Source organism: Actinia tenebrosa, unplaced genomic scaffold (genome assembly GCF_029948245.1).
Source record: "Actinia tenebrosa isolate PJP-AT-01 unplaced genomic scaffold, QUT_ActTen_1.0 PGA_scaffold4__44_contigs__length_22323623, whole genome shotgun sequence".
NCBI classification, from domain to species: domain Eukaryota; kingdom Metazoa; phylum Cnidaria; class Anthozoa; order Actiniaria; family Actiniidae; genus Actinia; species Actinia tenebrosa.
The window spans coordinates 5352926-5371442 of record NW_028292581.1 but is presented as its reverse complement, the minus strand read 5'-3'; the positions used below and the strand labels follow the sequence as shown (position 1 = coordinate 5371442).

At 36.5% G+C, this 18517-nt stretch overlaps 1 protein-coding gene and 1 long non-coding RNA gene across 2 annotated transcripts; one reads left to right on the top strand and one right to left on the bottom strand.

Moving 5' to 3' along the window:
* Positions 1 to 1771: 1771 nt before the first annotated feature.
* Positions 1772 to 10229, bottom strand: LOC116298359 (protein Wnt-10a). The gene is made up of 4 exons (XM_031706778.2): positions 9796 to 10229; positions 9374 to 9639; positions 5100 to 5362; positions 1772 to 3035 (listed from the first exon to the last, which is right to left on the bottom strand). The coding sequence occupies exons 1-4, from the start codon at positions 9855 to 9857 to the stop codon at positions 2559 to 2561; spliced, it is 1068 nt and encodes a 355-aa protein (XP_031562638.1). The 5' UTR covers positions 9858 to 10229; the 3' UTR covers positions 1772 to 2558.
* Positions 7777 to 13723, top strand: LOC116298360 (uncharacterized). The gene is made up of 4 exons (XR_004197328.2): positions 7777 to 8059; positions 12387 to 12529; positions 12733 to 12812; positions 13160 to 13723. It is a non-coding gene; the product is annotated as an uncharacterized LOC116298360 (long non-coding RNA).
* Positions 13724 to 18517: the final 4794 nt, after the last annotated feature.

The window sequence follows — 18517 nt, the reverse complement described above, 5'->3', positions numbered from 1 at the left end:
GCGAAAGTCACGTTAAAATTATATTTTCCTACGTTTAAACGTACTTCAATCCCAGTTCTCTATACTAACATGAGAGCTAATAGTTGTAAATATCATATAATTAACAAAAGCTGCAATTTTTTATCGATAAACAAGTGCCACACCCCCTCCAAACTGCAGTGAACATTTCATGCATCGCCATGTTGGTTCCCAAGAGCAAATCTTTATTTATTTTCAACACTATGGGAAGAGTTGCGTTCACATCAGCATCAGTATACACTTGCCCGCAGTAATACAGTAATACATCCTCACTGGATCCTAATGATCACGTCGAAACATTGACTGACTAAGGTATGGAGAAGATCTGCGACTTTTGTGATCACAATGGCGGACGGCAGCAAAATTAGAGCAAGAGAAAGCAATAAAATCCAACGTATTCAAATTCAAACAAAAAATACCGTGACTCGAAATTAAGGAAACTTAAGTACTACACCATATTAACAGAGAAGCTTAGTGACATTTTCCACCAGGGGAGTGAGGTGGGGCAAACTCGACATCTAATGCAGCGGATGACGTCACGTAACAGGCCTCATTAGATTGGGCGCACGTGTCATTCTCTTGAAAATAAGATAATAAGTATTTATAATCATGTTTCTACTCATGTGCCAACCATTAAATAAAAAAATAATTACTCTAGGGAATGGCACATGTTAGGAAATTGGCAAAACTTTATGCACAAAAAGTATGTCGGTGCACAAATAAGTATGAAATACTGATGTTTTGGTGTAGCTAGGGTTTTTGTCCTTTGTCACCTTTGATTCATTGGCTAACTAAATGTGGGTACTTGTCAACTAGCTAGTGCTGGTGCGAGTTGACAACCAGTGTGGTGTGTCGTATTGTGTCCTCGTCAACAAATTCAGTTTGTGGTGGGGTCTGCGTCCTTGTAAACTAGTGGCGTGTTTCTGTTAGTGTTCTCGTCAACCAGTGGTGTGTTGGTGTTAGTGTCCTCGTCAACCAGTGGTGTGTTGGTTTTGGTGTCTTCGTCAACCAGTGGTGTGTTGGTGTTAGTGTCCTCGTCAACCAGTGGTGTGTTGGTGTCTTCGTCAACCAGTTGTGTGTTGATGTTCGTGTCCTCGTCAACCAGTGGTGTGTTTGTGTTAGTGTCCTCGTCAACCAGTGGTGTGATTGTGTTAGTGTCCTCGTCAACCAGCGGTGTGTTTTTATTGGTGTTCTTGTCAGCCAGTGGTGTTTTTGGGTTAGTGTCCTCGTCAATAAGTAGAGTGTTGTTGTTGTTGTCTTCGTTAACCAGTGTTGTGTTTGTGTTGGTGCCCTCGTCAACAAGTGATGTGTTTGTGTCTTCTTCAACAAATTGTGTGTTGTCGTTTTTACATATACCCTTGTCACCTATTGATGTATTGGTTTTGGTGCTCTAGTCAACCAGTGCCGGGTGTTGGTTGTGGTGCCCAGTGGTGCCCAGTGGTGCCCTCGTGAACCAGTGGTGTTTTTTGTTGTTGATATCATGATCAACCAGTAGCGTCTTCCGTTTGGTGCCCCTCTTACTATTGGTGTAATGGTTTTGTTGTCCTCCCCATCAACAAGTTATTTGTTTCTTCGTTAATCAGTTCTTTGTTAGTGTAGGTGTCCTTCTTAACTAGTGGTTTGTTGGCATCCTTGTCAACCAGTGGTGTGGCTTTTTCGTGCCGTGGTCAACCAGTAGTGTGGTGGTGCTGGATCCTAGTAAGCCTGTGGTGTGTAATTGTTAGTGTCTCTTGTCAGCTATAGTTTGTCAAAATTCAATCGCCATATCCTTTTATTTTATGCCTTTAATCAACCTAAGACTTCAACATTTTGAGCTTCAGTAAGTGCTTTTTTCTAAATAACATAAACAAAAACAGCTAATAGCATAAATCATGATCACTGGCTAAAAATACATTTTGGTTTTTAAAGGAAAACATCTTGAAAATAGTCTGTGTTATCAATAAATGTATTTCGTAATAAGATCAACCTGGCTAGCTTTTGGTATCTCTATGGACAAAAAATCACCCATAAAGCAAAGTAATATACAGCAATTATATATTTATCATAAATTAGAATATGTTTTCATGTTTGCGCTGTTTATAACATCTTTGCTTTTCTTGGAAATGTTGCTGTATTTTATATTTTTCTTTCTTACGGGTATATGTATATACTCTTAAAGATTATTATTGAGGAGCTGAAAGAGAAACTTTGTAATAATTAACCTCCCACTGAACAAATTATAATTTTCAGGAACATAGGAAGCAAATGTTTTGTTTTGTGACGTTTTTTTCCCCAGGATTACTAAAACAAGGGACACACACTCGTTTTTCAGGGGAAACTGTGTACCTGACCGCCTTACCCTAACTTCCGTGTCCTTCGTTTTTATGAGGCATGCACATATTCCTTTGCATTCCCACTTGCTTTGGCCCTTTGCATGCATGGTATCATCCAGTGTCTTTTTTGACTTTGGGCAATTTGTCTAAGGTTTCTTTGAATCATACTACAAGGCTTCCTTGCAGCTTCAAGCCTAAGTTGGGTCTTCAGGTACGGTAATGTTGAATTTACGTGCAAACATTGAGAACTGACGTTTCTTCACATACGTCACATATTACGTAACAGCACCAATTAAAATGACATCTGCACCTCTTGGTGACGGAGAGTTTCTTGGTTCCGTAGGGCCGACTACAGCACAGACTTTTGCAATTATCTGTGTCTAACGAGTCCCTGGAGCAGACGCGTCCCTCTGTTCCTTGTATGAGTAACGAATTATCAGGTTTACAAAAATCTGGGGAATTTTCAAAATAAACTAATTCTCCTTTGAAACCAGATCTCCTGAACTTTCTTCTTACAGGTCTTAGTTTGACCTTGCTGCTGCGGATTCTATTGTTTACGCGTATTAGCGTTGCAAAGTCATATTTTTCCATCAGAAGATCACCAACCTCTCGAAAGTTTGGAACAGTTTTCCAGCAAGTCTTCACGCTGCAGGAACCACACATTCCATGACATTTGCATTTTGTCTTCGAGTTTTCTATAACTGTCTGGAAGGAATAAGAGATAGTTAAAATTGAAATTAAATCCAGGGGCTTGGAGAGGGAGATGATTTATTTTTTTGGCATAATCTAGGCTTTAAGATAAATAATGGATTGCTGGTTTATTAACCATTTCCGAAAGAATCAAATAACAAAAAGCACGGCGGGCATGTTGTTGGTATAACGAAAGAGGATAACGACTTGTTTTTTTCGTTAAATTCAACCAAGAGGGCGACCATAAAAACCAGGCAACAGCTCATTACCGCCACTACCGTCTTCATAAACTGCCCTGTCATGTGACCACTGCCAATTGCAACATATTCATCAATTATTACTATTATCATTGATCCTCGTCATCATCATCATCATCATCATCTTCCTTATCGTTGTATTATAAGGTATCCATTTTATTCTGAGCATGACTCCAACAATAAATACAAGCTTCATATATTTCAAAAAAAACTATTCCAGAGTCTTTGCAATTGAGACGCGGCTGTCTTAAAAGCAGATCATTAAGTAGTATCGGGGGTCTATTCAACACTGACATCCAAACACTCAGACTATATATTGCTCAATTCAACATATCAGTTACTGAGTGTTTTTTCATCTGTGCCAATTCCTAAACCTTGGGGGTTTATTCCATTCCTTAACTAAACAGTTATGATGTTATCACTCCGTTTTCTTGCCAGACCCAAAAACTTGCTGAAACGATGAAAAATAACATGGATAATTTTAGGGCTTCAAAAAGAACGATTGTTTTGCGCCTCAAGTATTTTCTTGGGAGTCACATGACGTGTAATACACTGAAACAGGCATTGAGGTCAAAGCACCCTGTAGCGCAGTCGTGCCCAATATCGAAAAGGCTTCTGAACATTTTAATTCGTCAATAAACGAGTGTCAACACAAGAAAACGAATAACTTTTTTTGAATCTGAAATTACCTTAGAATATCGGGCTTTCTTATTCCTGGATTTTGTGCGACGTCACAGAGCTGCCATTTCAATTTATATAGCTTTAAGCAGATACGTTTCGGTAGCTAGGTGTTTAGCAAAAAGCAGCAGTCCTTTTAATCCTTTATCGACTGGTATCTTGAAAATGCTCAATTATTTGAGTTCCAAAAACTCCTCGAGGGCATTAGTTTCCTCGTCGTAAAAACTAGGTCACAATCATTTATATATCTCGCTTTTTCTTTTCCTTTTTAACCTGACAAATGTGGCAGAGAAGACCTTCCTAATTTGCACGGTCAAATATGTATTTCGTCTTAGTAGCCGTACAAAAAGGTCTTTCTTCTCTCATCTGTTCAAAAAGGTGTTGCATATTAGTGGAAGGATATTAAATGAGGCTGATAAAACTTTAGGTTAGAAATGAAATTATTATAAACCATCAATTACCTCTGATTGAAGTAATTTCAATTTGGATATTAGTAATAGTTTCGGTTAATAGAACTTATCGAGTAAGGCCTCACAATATCAAGAAGCTCGTCTTCGCCTAATTAAACTAGATTATTATCTTAAAAGCCTTATTGACCTTCATTCGAGATTTCGTTTCAGAATCGTTTTTGCAAAGAGATTGCAAAACGAGACGTTTACTTACATCCTATTAAGGGATGCGTGATAGAGATAGTAGTGCACTGTATGACTATACATGTGCTGTTGACGTCTGGAACAGTGTTTGTACATGTCAATACAACCAATTAACTATCCTGTCCAATACCCACAAGGCGATACAGATAAAGCTTTTAGCTGACCAAATAAGATCATCTTAAAAGTTTTCGTTGACCTTAATTTAAAATGTTTATCGCGCCTATTGAGTGTTATTGCTACATTGGAGGAAATAATAAATCCAAACAAAAATAGATGTGCAAAGTCGTTGATGCTGGCAATGAAGTTAAAATGAGAAGTTAAAATGTTTAGTTAATTTTTACTCTTTAGTTACTAACAGAATGTTTGTTTCCAACTCTTAGTGCAGTGTTTGAATAACAAATAAATGATAGTTTGAAATTTCTTTTGATTTTAAGAACCCACATATAGCCCATGGTCCTAGAAAACTATTAGATGGAAGTACTTTATCTTACCTTTCGTCCAACTAAGTTGTTGTGTAAATTCATTAAAGAATGAATATCGCGTCCAGTCTCACGCGAATCCAAAAATCGTGCTGAGAACTTGGCTCCATATTTCATGTTGTCGCCACACCCACCCCACTGCCAACCGTCGCCTTTTCCTCTCATCGATTGATCACATGTACAGGTGGCAAGCTTGCCAATGCTGCAGGCCTTGGCTACAGCACTGGTTATTCCAGCCGATGCAATAGCATGCACGAATGCCGTTTCACGAAACCCTGAAAAGTTAAAGCCATTATTGGTTAACTAGTATTGCGTTCATATAGACGGGGCCAGGACCTGTACTTGTTTGTCTGGTAGTGAGGTATAACAGAACGCGTCACGATATCAAGGCACCCCTCCCTTACATCCGCTATTGGATATGCAATGCATTTTTATATATGCTGATTTTGCATCAACGTTGATGCAACTTTGAAAAATACTAATAATACTAAATACTACTGATATCACAGTATGCTCACGTTTAGTGCTTCTATATGAATGTACTATGATTCAGCGAATTCGGAATCTTTGAAAATTCTAGATCTCTAAAATTGACTACCGCTGATGTTACAGCATCCATGAGCCGTGTTCCAAGCCATCTTTGTTATCAGTGCTGATGAGCAATACTGGTTGGATCAATGATTGCGCACTCAAGGTTTAAATGAGACCTTAACTGCTTGTTCTTAATAATTATTACATGCTCGATGAAGATAAATTATTAATTTTTCACCACATCACTTTAAAGTACGCTATATAAGATATAGTTATAATCCAACGAAGTGAAAAACTGAAAAATTCTAGTAAAAATTCTAATTCCTTGTTTTGTACGAGCATTGAAGCCTCTGGGCAAACTGGAAAAGTAGTCTTGTTTGTTCTGAAGTATCTCATTTGGCGATAAGTGATATTTATGTTTGATTGTCCACATATCTAACTTTGATTTTCAGTGATAATTGATGTGGTAATAAAACATACGCGCTGCAGCAATATAAACGCTTTCTAGGAAGTTTTGAAGCTGCAAAAGTAATTAAAGAAGCGTAGGACTGATATGTGATTAAATGACTTTTTCACACGCTCTTTAGAAATACACTTAACTGGAGATCCACATACCCTGAGGCATTCGAATTATCCATTAACAACTCGAAACACACCGACGCAATCCACTGAGCCACGATGCACGAAGTCCAAGGAAAACACTGAATTAATGACAAGGGATCGAAGTTCGTAACAATGCAAGTTTGAATTCTAAATACACCTTATTTAAGTATATTTCTAGTTTACACTAACTCATGACACAACTTCATCCTTAACAGATTTGGAAGACAATATTTTATAGAAGTAGGGATATTAAAGTAAGTGTCGTAAGTGCGGTTCAAGTGCTTAAAAGCGACTGAACTATTTCTGTTCGGCTAAGCCACTTATTGCCTACTCAGTACCTTTCAGCTCTACTTGAAGAAAATCTGCCGAGGAATTTTTTCTTGCATAAGCAAAGAACATGAATATGATCACACAGATCATGTCTGATGACAAATACTGGTACGTTGTCAGCGACGGAAAAGTCACGGGATGGTAATAGAAAATATGATCAATAAAAAATATTTACGTGATCGATCATGAGGGACGTGGAATCTGCGTATATGTAAGTGAATGAAAGATAAAGCATTCTAGTTCTTGCATGCATACAATGACAATATGTCACACAGTTCTGGGCGATCAACACCTTCTTTAAATGTTTCAATCAGGCACGTCTTGTCCTGCTATTCATAATCTTGCAAAACACTGCTCGGACTGGTTGAAATAGCTCTCTGAGTTCAGCATGCGCACTTTTTAAGGCATAATGACATTTTACTCAAAGTGGCATTCAAAAGTTATCTTCTATTGAAGGATAGCTTGTATAGGCTAAGTTCACTTGCCCATGGGTTGGGCTCCTGCTGCCCCTCCTATAGTCCTGGGTAAACTTAAGCTACTTTAGTCATTACTGAAGACTTATTTATTTAATACTAAGTCATATAATTAAATTATTATTTATTCTTAGTTTCCATCATAGTATGATACATTATTAGCTCAGAGTCTTAACTATTTTCTGTATATATATATATATATATATATATAACATAAGTTTTAGCATTATCTTAATTACGTTAGAGTGCACGCACTAAAACCGTGAACATTAAATAGTACTAATTAGTACTATTTCATACAGAATCCTTTGTTTTCAATTGTTTAATTATCACTATTTAGTGCTAAAAATCAGTATTTGTTTCACGGATTTAGTGTGAGCACTCTATTTTAATGTTATTGGTTATTATTTTTATGTAATATTGTAATGCACATATGGTCATTTTATAGAATATGCGCAATATAAATAATAATGAAAACTTTATGAACACATGAAAATTTACAAAACTAAAACTTTATCAATTCAGGATTATCCCATGCTTTGTTACGACAACAAAGTGGATATTAGTAATAATAATAATAATAATAATAATAATTATTATTATTATTATTATTATTATTATTATTATTATTTCTTGGATATTTTCATGGCTTTCAAATTAGCAATTAAAGCTCACGTACGCAGTTACCGCCAAGACCTTTTTCAAGGGCCAGCTATCGTGTATCACTCGTTACACATGGTATTCCATGAAAAACTATCCACACGATGGCACAAGTAGGAATGAAAACCCTTCAGTCAGAGAATAGGATACTACCCAATTGCTCAGACATTTAAAAAAATCTTTCTTCTAGTCTTACATTTATTCTTGAACTGGAGGACATCTTTTATTACCTTTGCATGGGAGCTTGTTGTAAGGGAACAAAAATACTTGGGTTTACCATAACACCTTGAGTTTCTAATAAGACAATTGCCATTCAAAAAATGGGATGGACGTGTTGTGCCATGAACTGAAGATGTACTATTCAATTTTAGCAAGGTAAATATGTTTTGAAGGATTTTCCATTAAGTCCATGGATAGACTTACACTGAGGGAAAAACATGGTTTAGAATATGTTTGTTCTTACATCCTCTATCAATATTTTGTCTAATATTCCAATTAGCTAAAAAAAAAAATCGAAAAGTACTTGAACAGCATGCTTTTTAAAAGTGTTAGGAAGGAAAGCACTTGATAAATGACGTCATTCATCCATGTCTATACAGCCTTTTCGTGTTTGTCTTTTTTTCTTTAAAAACCTTAGAATATATGAAATATCTTTAAGGGGATAATTAACAGACACAGCTACTTCGTTTTCGTGCATTCTAAAAATAAGATATGGCAATGACAAAGATTGTAGAAGCAACCCGAATGTATATAAGAAACGTTTCCTGTAGGTTATCCAAGTAGTCATGATTCGGATACAGAAAACCTTATAGAATAAATATTTAATCTTAGACACGGTCACAGGTATTCAAAGTAACACTCAGAAACCGAATTTTATGATGAGATCTATGTCCTGTGTCTGAGTAGTGTATTCAAAGCATTTGGGAGAGGTTGCCGGGTAGTGGCACTTTAACAACACAGGTCAATAGACTGCGATACATCCCAATATTGATAAAACACATGAGAGAAGAATATTAAAGAAAACATCTTCTTTCCATTTTCATTAACTTGGTGTTGAATGCTCCTTTTGACCGGGAAAAGTTAGGAATAACCAAAAGCGTGTTTACCTTGCTTCGAAGGTCAGTCGCGTGTTATTCAAGTAGCATTCTTTGCGGTCTATAAAAGCATCTCCAAATGTCTTCCGAGAGGCCTTTTGTGCACGCTCAAATGAACCGAATTATCATCGTAATACGAAATAACCAGACAATTTTCATCATTATTTTCTTGAAAGACGAAGAAATCTTCAATGCCCTTGTATGGAGGTCATATTGCACATATGTAGCTCATCGTCGAGTTCCTCCCAACCCTTATGATGTTTATGATGATTGAAGACAAGCAATTTGTCTTTCTGTGACAATAACTGAAACGTGTCACGAAATGCATCGTGTAAAACAAATATTTTTTGTGCATTCTATTTCTAGTTTTTACCCCTTTTAAAAAGTCAAAGAAGAAAGCCTCTCCTCTAAGAATAATGAGATCTTTCTAAAGCGATGTTTGCGAGTTTCAGATTTTATTACATTATAGACCTCAATTATCCAGTAATGAACTTCTTCAAGGTTATCCCTCTTCCAAAACGGAAAAAAAACTATACTCACAAACTCACTATATGAAAACATGTCAGTCAGCCAAAAAAGGCAAATGAACACTTACCTTGTTTTAGGAGAGGGTTCGACATTGGATTTCGGTTCTTCATCTCTAACGAAGAACAGTTCCAGCGACGATAACGAAACTGGGCCTGACACTCGTGAACAGCATACTGCATTCCTTGTAAAGCGCTCGCCACAACGTCGGGTAATTCTTTACAAAGCCTCATCTGCTCTCGATTCAGCGACGGCGTGTTTTTGCACACGGTATTGGAATTTAGAATGGGATCCTCGAATTGTTTGTTGGAGTTAAAAATGTCATAGCAACATCCTCTGCGAAATAGAAAGCGGAGTAAAGAACTGTCGATCGATAGCTGTATAAAATGGACTTCAAAGGTAAATTCTGTAAATTTAATCATCTAATCGTATAAGTACTAAACGGCAATCTGCTCAAGGCAATAATCAGATAAAATCTTCTTATCAACATACTTTGAGTGGATTTGCAATAGGACAAGTACAACTTTGAAAGCATAAACGTAGTTAAGCTCCATGTTGAGGTTAATGCGGGATGACTTCAGTTTTTACCATGACTTGTTTCCAAAATTTAATCTGCTTTGGAACTCAAGTGGTTGAAACCACTCGTTCGATAACTTGGCTGGCATCGGCTCGATTGCCCACTTAGGAACGGCTTCCAATCGCAGTAAAACACGGTTCTGGTCTATGTAGAGCTAGTAACGTATAGCCATAAAACTGCCATACACACGTTGAAATTCGATTTACAGACTTCCATCTGAGGGCATTGAGTGATGGGCCGGAAAAGATGCACTTGTGAGCTCTCTGGATGTTTTTATTGCAGTGCTTTAGGAATGGAGGTGTAATCATAAGCCGTTAATTGAGGGCATATTCCCTTCTATCCTTCCTTGGATTTGACAACTCGATTACGCTGTCTGAGAAAGCATTGCTACCAATTGAGCAAGGAGGTGTTTTCTTTATCATATGGATCATATAAACTATTAGAAAAGCCGGTCCAAATGGAGACACTCAACCAGTCTCCCACTAAATAACGTATACGTTTGTTTAATCCATTTAATTTCCCTGCACCAATAAATATACCTCTGTGGAAAAATAATGCTTGTAATTTTGGAGTCATTTTACCTCAAATACACCCATGCTGACTTAAACAGCTAGAATAATATTGCAGTGCACAGCTAAAGATAGCTTTTCTACACGACGATCGATTATATCACAGGTGACTCAGGTGTCACCTTCTTGACTGTATATTAATTATCCAAAAACATATGTTAGTTGCTACAAAATGACCCTTTCCCAGTCTATAGTTTCAGGGACTTCCTGTGTACAGGCCACTCTTATTGTCTTTTCCTTGGATGAGTATCATGTGTTTTTCAGCACTTTTTCTTCGCGTTATTAATGATCTTTGATGGCCATTATATGACCTTTACCGAGTTCTTAGGCGAAATCAACTTACTAAAGTTGAAGAGTGTATTCATACTGGTGAATGTGATTCATTTTCACCGCACAAAACAAAGCATTTCCATTCCATTTCACTTACGGATTCCTTAAAATACTCTATATTTTTGAATTATCTATTACTCAGAGCTAGTCTTAATTTGGGGCAAAATTTATCGTTTGTCCCAAAAAAAGTTTACCGAACATATTGAGGCTCTAATGAGGCCCACCATTAGTATATGAGAATGTAATCAAGGAACAGAAGCATTTGACGAAGTCGAAAAAGTTTCATTTCTTCTAGACATCTAATCATTGAATCCTCTTTTAATTTCGAAGTATTTCGGGCAAAAACTTAACAAACGAATCTCCGTGATGATTCCATGAAGATTGCAAATCAATTACTTCTTTTCGCCTCATAGCACTGCTGTTAAACGTCCTTGAATAGGCACTCTACGCGGGGTGCCTTAATCATATTCTCGTTAAGAAACCCAGATTGGTCCCTCATTTAAGTATTTAGCACCAATCTGTCATACTCACTAAAGGCCGCCCTAGGGAATGCAAACCACGAATAGTGCTATACAACGCACTCCAGGACGAGCATATGGTCTTTAGATTCCTTTGGTGAAATTCAAAGCTCTGAAAAACATACCATATATCACCGCACACTTACCACCCAGGAATTCATATGCTTTTAGCTGTGTTGTATTTAATAAACTTGGAGATAATCCAGCGAAAGACAGAAGATTTCGGTACAATTTTCGTGTCAACTTCTTCTGATTTCGTGGAAGAAATTCGTGGTATTGTGTCTTTAACGAAACGTCCGAAAATCAACGAGTTTTATTGCTACGTTACAAGCAGACAATCTACACACCGTCTGCAACATCTTTCGGCCTCATTGGCTAGCTTATTAAAAGGCTATTAATTATCACATCGCAAATTAACCAAGTTTCTGATTCGCCCCCCGAATCAAAATCTTGGTCCATTGATCAAAAAATTGCAAATAAAAATTGCGAGATTTTTTCATTGTTACTTTTTTTTTCGTGGTATGCTTTAGGCAAGTGCATCTATTCGAGTAGGGAAGCTTGCAAATTTCAATATACTGACGTAATTTCGTTTATAACCTTGACTGTAGCGAAAATCGACCACACTGCATTTAAAAATATCAAATTAAAGCGGCACTCATCAGAAACCGTTAATGCAGGAACATGGTACTTCATTATTAAAAAGATTTGAGTTTACTATCATCTGACCCAGAAGTGAGATTAGAGGGGATTATAGGATATAGCATTTTACAGACCGTAATATTAGATGTCTATTTGTGCCCTGAAATATTAATGTAACCAAAGGTTTCTATTATGTAACGCATGCAACACCTTGTCAACTATGCCAAGCTTTTTACCTTTACCTTGACCGTTACCTTGGTGAGTATGTTTATACCCTGTACTATGAGACATTGCAGACCAAGCCATTGAGTTACGCTGATGGCTTCGGCATCTCACATGGATCACAGTAGATACTTCTCTCTGTAATAATTATATACCCCTAAACCTGTTTTGTTATCTTAAATGGCTATTCATACTCTTCATTTAAAGTTGCGTTTTTAATTTTTTTAGAACTGACTGCAATTTTGTTGTGTAATACCTAAACCTTGACGACTACCCCTGCGGTACCCGCTAAGAAGCCGGCCATCGGTTCAAAAATGGATTTCCAGCCACACTTGGTCACAATATGGCGGAATACCCTTAACCATGAACAGGTGAGTGAAAACATAATACATCATTCCTCAATGTGTTGTAAGATTCATAGGGCACAATGACGAAACCTTAGAACATTAACATCAGTAACATAGATAGTTTTTGGGGGGTATTTTGAGTATGTGGATCGAGAGGCTCCAAATCATAATAAAATAAAATAATCTTTTTCAATCTAGGGGTAAATATAATTTCATTGCCTCTACAGGACATATTACTACATGATTTTTCCCCCCTTCAAAAATAGACGTCTGACCTAACTTGTACTAAGAGGTCCGTTCTAGATAGGTGAGACGAATAATATATAACATCGAGTTGTGTCATATGGGGGTTAGCGCAAAAAGTAGAGTTACTCAAAAATCCAAAGAAAGCAAGCACCATTGCGGCTCATATAATGATTTTTTTGTGAGGCATAATATTGGAGTTCCTAGTGTGTTGTGAATGGAAAAAATGCGAATGGCTAATCATAATGTAAAGTAAAACAGACTTGAGGTCGCAATATTCCTCGACATACAACTGAAAGCGTGTGGAATATTTTAGATCTAAGTCGTAGCCAGAACGATTATGAAAGTGACGGAGTGCGGCCAAGTAACCTTTTATGGAAGAGTGTTTGATTGATTTGTCTTCTGCATCAGGGTTAGCAGCTGCGCATTGTCTGGCCGGTATATGGAAAGAAACTAAATGAAGTGCTTTTCTGATTGCTGGCTCTCAAATCCTCAGAAGCTCTGGGGGGTAAAGGATGGGGAACTTTGTCTGCATGCTCCGCCAGTTCTCGAAACAAGAGGTACAGATATCATAGGAGTTGTGATAAGTGAACATGACGGTATTGGCTGGAGAGGAGTCAATTGAAATATTGCCCAAATTCTTTAAAACGTTTTAAATTATGCAAACATCACTTTGTATGGAATATGCTTTTAATTTTGAATTATTCGCAAAAAGTGACATCCGAGCCCAAAATATAAAATAAAGCTTGTTATTATCTTTTCTTACAATTGTCATGACAAGATATTTTGTTCTAAATTCTATCCTAAGATTTCGAAGTTAAGCTCATGTGAAGGACTAACAAACTGCTAGGCACATATGTTTACAGCTACTCCTCCGGCCATTTTTAAAAATGCATGCTAAAACGACCAGAATGCGATAGACGGAGTTTATGAAGTTAGCGCGATTGTACATGTGTACTAGGTTAGTTGTTGTATCTCGCCATAGTGTTTATGATTTGGATGAAGCATTGACAGCCAATCTATACTTTTGTTGGTGGGTGATTGGGTGGGTTGGTTGGTACCTGATATAACACACAGATGCACTCTCTCATATAACACTTGAAAATCTGGCGGATTTCAACTGAAATCTCGAACCTACAGTTGTTTGTGTTTTTGATCGATGTGGGGATGTTCTGGGGCGGATAGGGAAGGTTCACCTGGAGGTGGCCTGTATACCCCGCCCTTACCCCTCCCTTCCCCCGGAATTCCTTTAAAACGTAGAATAATATCAATTCAGCATTTCAGAGAATGACATATTATTATTTGTTTTTAATTCGCACATTTGCTCAACACAGTCTAAGAAAAAGAAAGAAAAAGCCATAGAAATGACATCTTTAAAAAAAATTGTTGTGGTGAGGCGTGAAGGCCGGGCAAAAACACTTCTTCGCTCTCATTTATACCATTTAATGTAACTGCTTTTGTACAAATATCTCGCGCATGTCAGTTGTAAATTATTTTCACCTGCATGCCCTGATCATAGACACATTGTCCGAAAGTCCGAAAACTCGTATTAATCATAGTCCCACGTACAAGGGCGTTCTGATAAATATTGCTATTGTTATACCTTTCCCTGTACATCAATAATCGTTTTGAGAAATTTCTAGATTTCTATAATCGTTTTACGTCCTCAGCACCATGTAAACTGAGGGATTTAATCTAAGTAATTATAAGGCAGACTATTTTTTGTGAGACAATACATGGACTACTAATTGATGTGCGGGTCAGGTCATTGGCCCGATTTTTCTTGTTCATATATACATGGAGATTGTTTGAAGATATGTTTTATCTATTTTATTATGTTTTATATGTTTTATATATTAATATACGAGTTGAGAATTGTTTCTTATTTATACTGAATATTGAATAACAGTGTTAGTGCCGAAAGTGAAAGTGGGCCAATATCTTGGAAACCAATATTCATAGTCCTTGCTTAGCGAGGGCAAAAAAAAATGTGGTCAGTCCTGATGACTCGTTCCAAGATCGAATTAAAATTGAGAAATTCAACAGGAGAACCTGGAGAAAAGCTCTCGAAGCACAGGAGAGAGCCAACTAGAAACTCTACTCTCCTCTCTCATTATGTAACTCAACGTCACATGTGAGTGCTAGTTTTCGGGATTCGAAGACGAGCGTACGTCGCATTGGTGAAAGGCTAGCCTTCTAGCCAATATGCCACACGTGCTTCCCTTGTGAAATTGTGAAATTGCATATTACAAAGAAAATTATTATGTAGATTTTTTTTTTCTTTTTTTCTTTTTTTTTTTTTTAGTTTGTTTTTGCTTTTGTTTTTTGACATTAGACTTTAAAAATACATAAAAATTGGAATGAAAAACTCCTATTTTTCATACAGGTACAGGTGTTTCAAATTCATGTTCGTTCGAAACGAAGTTTTATCTTTTCATTCCCCTATTTTTTTAAAAAAGGTATGGGGTATTAATGGACATTTCACGCAACAAAGCATTAATTTATACAAAGCTAAACTATTCAATGTGTTGGTCATACGCACAAAATGTCTGTCCTTAAAGTGATGTTACTTTAGGAAAAAAACATAAAGCAAAAGGGACTAAATCACATAACAAAAGTTTCTCAGGCCGAGTAAAACCACGCTACTACCACTACTATTGAAACAATGAAATAAATAAACAATAAAAGAGGAAATGGTCTAGAAAATCGAGAGTACTAGAAATTAATTAGTTACTACCTCCCATGATGTACCGACGTTTGTAATATGAAAATACGTTCATCCAGTGCGAGTTATTTTTCTTTTCTGTTCTTGTACAATATGGTTTCTTCGTGTCTTAAATTGTTTTGTGACGTGTGGCATTTTTTCTTGCTGTATTGAGTTGAGAAAAAAATTGTTCTAAATAACTTCAGCGGTACTTAACGAAAAGCTTGACTCAAAACCAGGCCTGGTGATTAAAAAACATGACAGTTTGGCATCTATCGACCACAGGAAGCCCAATATATTAATGTCTAATGCATGTTCATTCGATGTAATTTCTAACTTAACCTAATAAATCATGAATGTCCAATGTATAGGGTTGCTCGTTCAAAAATCGGGAATTTTATTACTGTCACAATTCAATAAGTTAAAAAAAAAATTAGATCAGTCTATATCGAATTAGTCTTTGATTTTTGACACACACTCAAACATGACAAGAGAAGTAGTTTTGGCCCAATTTGGCAATCGACAGTGGGTAGGAATTAAAACTAAATAAGAGACGACGTTACTGAACGCTAATTATTTGAAACAAGCAAAAAGGCAGTAAATGGGGACCAGTTACCTTATGAGCCTTAAAGTTACAAATAACAGTGCATATACAAAAACAAAAACAAAATTGCCATAGATACTTCAAAAATAGTGGAGGTAAAACAAAAAACAAAAAACAAAACAAAACAAAAACAAAAAAACAGAAACAAAAGAAAGGAAAGGGGAAAAAACGAAAAAAGGGGAAGGGAACCGTTTTTCAGTTTTATTAATCTAGGAATAAATATAATGATAAATGAGGACTGAATCTATGACTTATATAATCTGGGAGAAATTATATATAATTTGCGAGAAAATCTGTTGTCAACACCCACTTGAAGTTAGAGACAAAAGTTCTTAGAGTCTCAATGACTCGGCGCAGATCTGACTTTCCTGTTTTCGAGGGTATTCAGATTTTAGCCCGCAACATCGTATCAATTCATCAGTTCTGTTCTGCTCCGCTATTGTTTATTATCAAGATTCGAGATTTCAGGCATCAGCGAACCTCTCACTGTTCACCAGGAAACCACGCAACACCTTTTCAGTGGGATAGCTTTATTGAACGTAAAAACAATTGCTTTATTTTTTTTCTAAGTTAAAAAAATCCTTTTCTAAGCATGAGCTATGAAGGCTACAACGTTTTTATTCACTAAAAACTAGATGAACAAAAAATATTATAGAGAATGAACGATGTACTTTCTTTATTTGTTCTCGTTACGTCCACGTTAGAGACAAATATGCTGTCCCTCGTTTTAGCTTTCCTATCCCCTTACTTTGGCACAGTTGGAATTAGACAGTTGATCGCATTATTCTACGAATGGTTCCTAGTTCAAGTTTGAGTCTTGTTTTGGCAGTTTTAACTGTTTGATACTACTCAAAACGGAAATGAATGACTAAATCTATGACTTTAAGGGAAAAAATCATTTGAAATATTTTTCAGGGAAAGTAAAATAGCGCTTCGGTTTTCTTTTTGAACGCGCCTCCATTTTCATTTGGTTTCACCTCACATCTATTTGACCTTTCCTGTTTCCCTGTTCATAGCTCAGAAGTACTAATGAACCAAAAAATCAAAGATTGCTTTTTTTCAATAATATCTTTTGTTGTGGCCATGTTTACATAAAATTTTGAATGAAAGACTAAATAAATTCGCTGCTGATGGAATCAAGACACATCTTGTCATGCTCGGCCAAAAGCCATCGACTCAGTTCAAACGATTTTAATCACCCATCTTTAACTTCCTCATTACGAAACATTCAAGCCGATATGTCAGCGATATGATACCATCACCTTCAAAACAAGTTTTTCTCTTTGACAGAAGGACACACACACCGTACACATAGCGCCTTCAAACATAGAAATTAGGCGTTTCATTTTACGACTTTGTGCCAGGATATATAGATAGGAATTCGCCGATTTGCAAGACCATTGAAATTCATTTCAAATGTTATCTCTACATTTAGTGTGGCTCTAAAACGGCGATAATTGAGTACTACAACGACTACGACAAAGTCTGCAAATCACCTGCCACTACTTCTGGTACTAATAGAAAACCCGAGTTTTAAAACTGGATTTTTATTGTTTTATTTTATGAAATATGAAGTGAAAACGAAGGGGAAAAGCCAGAGAAAGATTAAAGGAGGCTTAAAAACTGAGGATTTTGCATAATTGTATGTAGTTTCAATGACTGCTGAACTACAGTTTTGTCAAAAAAAATTTGAATTTCCATCGACGGCTCTATAGTTTATTTCATCTAAACTATGCTCCACAACACTCATAGCTATCTTTCAATATTTCTTTTTTTTTTTTTTTTTTTTTTTTTCCCATGCTCAAAAGTATTAATATCGTTTACTGGAATGATTAAAAAAAAATATCCAGTTCGACAGAGTAATCTATTTAGTCGGACTTATTTAATTATACGTTCAGATAGTGACCTGTTCGTTGTTTTAGCTGTTGAAACTCTTAATCTTCAATGATCTTATGCGGATTTTACCACAAACAGTTCCTTCTACGTCTGTTGATATACATATTTAGGATTATTTTTCAAGTCCTAATGGAGAAACTCCAGATTTAGGCCCATGACTTAGGTCGAAGTTGTAATCACTGTTATTCTCGGCGAGGCCGAATGTCTATGCTCTCGGAAACAACTAATTTGCGAGCTTCTTTAAAATGGACTTAGTTTCCTAAGGGTCGTGGTTCATTTTTTTCCTAAGGCGTCATAAACAAGAGGCAAACTGAGTGTTACTTATATGTGAGGGACGAAAGTGAAATATTTAATTTTGTTATGGTTGAGAAATCAAATTTATTTGGGATTTGCCAAGCCCTTTAGGACGAACTTGCCAAAATGGGCCTCGCTTCCTATGGATATTCAGCCAAGACATTGTTTAGTAAACACGGTGATCAAAATAGTGCAGCTAAACAAAAGAAAAGATCTTCAAAGTGTATGGCAACCAAAAAGACAAAAGATAAGCAAAAACGATCCTATTATT